The sequence below is a fragment of the Antrostomus carolinensis genome, unplaced genomic scaffold (assembly GCF_000700745.2).
Source record: "Antrostomus carolinensis isolate BGI_N321 unplaced genomic scaffold, ASM70074v2 scaffold332, whole genome shotgun sequence".
NCBI lineage: Eukaryota > Metazoa > Chordata > Aves > Caprimulgiformes > Caprimulgidae > Antrostomus > Antrostomus carolinensis.
The window spans coordinates 103984-109927 of NW_010299975.1; the positions used below are offsets into that span (position 1 = coordinate 103984).

The window sequence follows — 5944 nt, forward strand, 5'->3', positions numbered from 1 at the left end:
AGTCAGTGCACCTCTTGCTCTGTGCCCTCTGCTCGGTGTTTTGCTTTCATTCTGGTTCGCTGGGGGCTGCCCCACGTACTGCCGTTGACTCCAAAGCCCAGCCTTCATCTGGATATGCTGTTTTTACTCTACTTCCAGGCTTCCTTTCAGCAGAGGCAATAACTCCAGCTTGTGTTCTGAGTTTGTAATGCACAAAAAGAGACAGACAGCAGTTAAATTAATTTTTACCTATGACTTCAGCAGAGATCTGTGCCTGTCTGCCTGCTATTGAAAGCAAATCTTCTAGCACAGTGCACAGCCAAACCTCCTCCCTCCTCTTCCCAGACATTCAGCATCAGTTTCAAGACTAGTAAGTAAAATGCAGTAGTACAGCACTTCCAAGGAAGAAAAGTTGAATGAGTAGCTACTGCAGGGACAGTTTAAGCTTTCTGATGTGGACTCCACACTGAAGTAAGCTGTATTCAGAGAAAGCCATTGAAAAAAAAAAGCCCCAAAGGTAATGCTTCAAAGAAGCAAAATCAACATCACCAATGTGCCTAGAGAAATGGAGATCTCTCTCAGGGGTGAAAGCAGCTACAGGACCTGAGATATAACCCATGTTGTTCACAGACTATTGGCACTCCACCTAGCTCCTCTTTCTGAAGTCCTCTTCATCTCTGCTCTCTACAGCTGACAGTGCAATAAGCATTTGGGCTGCGTAGTAAGTAGCCATGATGATGAAGCGTGAGTAGGGCACAGGAAAGCAGAACTTGTTAAGCGCAATGGTCAGATCCGACACCATGAACAGCATCGCGCCGATGCAGGCTGAGAGCTTGGTCCATGTCCAGAGGTCGTTGCACAGCTGCATGCCGGCGACCGCTCGCCAGCCCATGAAGCCAATCAAGGCGATGTAGACAGCTACCAGGTAGGTGAACGGGCCTGAGAGGTAGGAGTACAGGAAGGCATAACAGGAACTGGAAACAAGGCCCATCAACAAGCCGGCTTTGAGGTCCAAAGGCTTCATGCCGAAGGCTGAAGAGTAGAGGATGTGTGTGATGGCAAACATCAGCAGACCTGGAAAGAGGCATTAACATAGCAAGCGTGACCTTTCATCAGTGACAGGCAGTTGGTAGCAGAAGAAAACATGTGGCTATGTGAGGTTTTAAATATATCACAACACGCAGAGGCTTAGATGTCCTTGTAGTGTTACAACCCTTAACACTTTGAGTGGGACCCGTACTGACCACTTGGGACAATTTTAGTATAAAAATTTTGCATAGGACATTACCCTTAGCACCAAGCTCCTGCCTTAACAAAAAGCTCCAGCGTATCTACAGCTGCGGCCGAGAACAGCTCTGCTGTGACACAATCCCTTCTGCTGAGGGGCCCAGTGAACTAAGCTGCTGCAGAAGGAACAGAGCTTGTTTTTCAGGTGGTTCCTTCTCCCCTGCTTTGGATGGAAGGGTGGGAGCAAGGCAGCCTAAAGATCATCCCCTTCTCACCATCCAGAGTGTTTTGCTCATAGGTCATGTGTGGAACAGGGCAGCTGGAATCAGAGCAGTGTAGGAACAAAATATGAAAAAAGATACGGATCCCTCCGAACCCAGACACAAAGCCTGACCGTATTTAGCCACAAACCCAGAGGCACTCAGGGACTAAATCTGGCTTTTGCTCCATCTCTGCCCATAGCTAGGAGAAACCTAAGCTGGAAAGGAGCAGCTGGCATATTTCAGGGACTGCACCAATGTGATTTACCAACAGTTTTATGGCAATTTGCAAGATTCAGGTGAACCTTAGCTGGAACCAATCAGTGAAAATAAAATGCCAGCTTCCCTTGGAAGTGCAACACCCCTGAGAAATGTCAGATGTGGGTGTTGGAAGGTACTGCCCACGTGTTACTCACTTGCCACTAATCCATTCGACAAAAAATGTCACAATGTGTTGGTACAGCTGCTGACTACTAGTTGTTGTGCCGATTGTAGATAATGGGCCCCAAAAGGAGTCCAGCTCCTCTGGTTCCCAGACCCACACGTGGTGCAGCTGCAGGCTGTCCCACTTTATCCTGGCAGCATTTACAGTAGCTGGAAGTCTTCATGCAGCTTTAAAGCATGAAAAGAATAAAAGGATCTGGGAAGCAGAGTCTTCCAGCAGGACACTTGTTTACATTTAAAGCATGATGCTGTGGTGTGAAGGGCACTCACTAACACCTGCTGCTGTAAAACCTGCTGCTGGCCAACACTTCTTTATCCTCATACTCTTTGTGTTGAAGCAGCTCAAAGAAGGTGAAGTGTCTCCCTGCCTTTGGGGGAGGATCAGATCAGACATCCACTGAAAGATCAGCCATGGTGGGATGAGAGGGGAACCTGCAGGAGGGAGGGGGCTGGTGGGGATCTGGTCTGCAAGGTGAAGCTAGAGAAAATGGATAGTGTGAAAGGGAAGGAAAAGAAGTGCAGAGAAGGGCAATGAGAAGTTGATGTTTCACAGAACTATTATACATCGTGGACACAGCAATGAGGAAACTGAGGAGGGATTTAGGACAAGAGCTGTTTATAGTGTTACAGTGCAGGAAAGGGTAGAGCCCTGGGGGTGGTAAGGAGAAAAAGGTTACTTTGCCCTAGCAGTGAGGAGTGGTGTTTCCTTCAGTGGCATTATATGGAGAGTTCTGGGATGTGGAACTGAAGAATGTGTTCTCCTTCATGCAGGCAGCTGGCAATGAAGAGGAGGAGGAGAGGATGCAGCAGCCACGCAGAAGTCCAAAAAGGCAAGAGGAGTTTTGTGATAAGTGGGGAGGCTGGTCACAAACAAAGGAGTCATCTCCCAGGTTTGCTCATTCAACACCCACAAATCAAGCCAGGAACTGGGGAAACCTGCAACAGCTACACAGGGAGGGGGGTGCATTTCACAGCCTTTGGCATGGGCCTCCCAACCACATCAGGCAGATCAGCCCTTCTCCTCTCTGCCCGCTTCCTTCCCCCTCCCTGCCTCTGGAGTGTCCCCTCAGGCTGGCCACCAGTCCTTTTTGTTAGTCCTTGTTGTCTTCACCGAATGCATAAATGGTTTCTAAGTGCCTGCTATCCAAGGAGGTGGATGTTAACACTGTAAAGTACCTTCTACATGCAGTAAGACGCTAGTCCAGAAAATAGGGTGTTATTAGTAGACTGAAAGAGCAAAAATGAAAGAAAGCCAAATGTGCCAGGAGTAGGTTCCCAGGCTCTCACTTCCCTATAAAGTAACAAACAAATGTCCTTTTATAAACTCATTGTTTCAAAAGCTATTCAAATCAGTCCAATTCCCAACCCTTTTTTCAACCTAAAAGCCACAGAAATTGAACAGAAAGTGCATTTTTATCTAATATTTCCTCTTACTCCCCTGAAATTTCAAATTCCCACAAATAATGACGTCAAAAGTTTGAGTATTGTCAGTTGTCAACAACAGCAGCCTGCTGAGTTTTAAATAGGAGAAAATACATTTTGCAGGAGAGGTGAAGGATGAAGTGGGGTGGTACACTTTATCTGCTAACAGCTGAAACGCAAATGTTAACACTTCACTATGGAAGATGGGAGTTCAGATTAGCACGGACTGAGGCAGGCAGGAGACAGCCAGGGTGAAGGCTGAGATTTTCAAAATGCTCCAAGAGAGTTTTTCTTCTTAAGAAGAAAAATGTGTCTAAACCCACAAAGCAACATGTCTGAGTTGTGAGGCTAGGGTCAAAAATCCAACTTATTTGCAGATTAAAACACATTACCAGATACTGAATTGCTGTGACTGGCTGACCTTCCTCTAGTGCTAAACTGAAGAGGGGACTCGGAGATATCCCAGCTACATGGGAAAGGAGAAGCTCAGCACAGTTCAAGTACAAAAACGGTCATGGTGAGAATCAGGTCTTGAATGTTTTCCAAGCCACAGCTCAAGGAGCAACTCCAGGAGGCAAAACAGAAGCACAAGCAGTCAGGCTGAAGCGACCTGCACTAAGCCAGGTACTCCTGTTAGGAGGAGGCCCGTCAGTGGGAATGCCAACACTCAGCACAAGAGAGGATGGCACCCCAAGGCTGGAGCTCCTCAGCAACATGCCCAAAGTTCAGCCAGATAGACCCAGTCCTCAGGGCATAATCTAAATCCCATCAAAATCAGTAAAAAATTTTACATGAACTTTTAATGAGACTGGGATAAGCCCTTGGGAAGCAGGATTAAAACCAGATTCAGAGCATTTGGCCTTTCGTATCTGGCGTTTCACACACTTCTCTCTCATAAAGAAAGAGCTTGTGGGAATTTCAGAATAAAACTAAATCCTGACCCCATGAGAGGGGGAAAAAAATAAGCCTTTGACTTTCAGAGCTGACAACAGCACAAGTCAGAAAGGTTCCCTCATCTCATCACATCTTCCAGTGGGACAGTCAGAGCAACCAGTTAATGGTGGGTGTTACACGAGATCCCTGTGCTGGTTAAATTAACTCTAGAAACCCCATCAGTCACTTTAGTGAAGGACTCAACTGCTGCCGATTTCTTTTGGCAGTCCAAGGCCAGGGAGAGTGTTGCTGCAGGCAGGTTCAATGTGTCTTTAAATGATTAATCTAAGTCATTATGTTCTAGTCTGCAAACTAGCAAAATAAAACAAGCTTGTTTTGCTCTGAGATGTGGATCTTTTCTGTAGAGAAGACAGGCCATTGTGGCAGGGTTTGCCCTTGATTCTCCATCATTTACACATCTTGCAAAACAGACATGTCCTGTACAACAGGCTGCATGATTCATACTGATGAACCCGCGAGTAGTACATGGTATCTGATGCTTCGGTTTCTAGCATCCACTTAAACACCTCCCTGAGGCTATGGGCTTGTCTATCAAAATATAAGGGTCCTCTTCACCTGTTTTCCACTGAGGACCTTTGCATCATGTGTCCTATTTCTGATCCTTGTAGAGGAGGGCTGACAGATCTTCCTGCAGAGATAGGAGGTAGATATTTCCCCTTCATGGGAGCTGTCAAGTGCCAGGAGCATTTCTGTCTCTTCCCCAGAGATTCTGCCCAGGCCACCTTCCCAGCTCCAGACAGCTGAGATGCTGCAAGCATGTGCCAGGGAACCAAACCTGCCCCAATTACTTCCCTGACCTCAAAAGAAACTCAAGAGAAAGACTCATCCGTAGTGTGACTCCTCTACGCACAATGGATTTTAGTCAAGGGATGAGTGCTTCCCACTGCCTGGGGCTTCAGCTGTACAGCAATAAACAAAACATGTGGCCCAGCAACTCATTACTAAAAAAAGAGGGTAACACCTGGACACTGCGGCATCCCTTTAGGACTCACACCACACTCACCGTGAATGAAGTAGCCCTGCTCCTGCCAGATGAGAAAGGCATCTCCCACTGCCGAGAATATGAGTCCCGCTAGGATGCGGCTGGCGCTCCGGTGTGACACTAAGAAGTTAATTCCATGAGCCAGAAGAAAAACCCACAGGCAGAAGATGGGCAGACATTTGATGAGGGCACTGAACCAGGAGGGGCTGGAAGTTGGCAGCCAGAGAACAAAATAGACACAAGTGGCTTTAAAGAAGGGCACCAGTTTGGGGCCTTCACTCTTCACCTAAAAGAAACAAACATTAAAAAAAGAGAAATTAATAGGATCATCAGCAGCATCAGTGGAATAAACGGCATAACAGAACTGCCTCCTTCCTTTTGAAAGCTGCTCTTTCAGGTATACTGTCAGCTAGCAGCATTTCTATCCCAAGAAAGGCTGGTTGAACTTGACCATGATCCTCAGCCTAGACCTTTGCAGTCCTCTCTGCTGAAAACACTTCTTGACTGGCAGGATAGGGTTTGGTAGTGGAGATGGGAGGAAGTTTTTGATACCGTCTCTCTTTCTTTGTTCTGAAAACATTTAGGCCATCAGTCAAACTTCTTTTGTGGTCCTTGCAACTTATCTTGTGTTTATACACCTCCTTTTCCTCTAGCTGCAAAAATACTGCATCCCCTA

The 5944-nt window shown here is 46.7% G+C and overlaps 1 protein-coding gene across 1 annotated transcript; it reads right to left on the bottom strand.

Moving 5' to 3' along the window:
• Positions 1-625: 625 nt before the first annotated feature.
• Positions 626-5554, bottom strand: TMEM86A (transmembrane protein 86A; the record flags this gene model as incomplete). The annotated part of the gene is made up of 2 exons (XM_029083738.1): positions 626-1053; positions 5290-5554. Coding segments are annotated over 2 exons (693 nt in total), but the record flags the coding sequence as incomplete, so codon positions are not given.
• Positions 5555-5944: the final 390 nt, after the last annotated feature.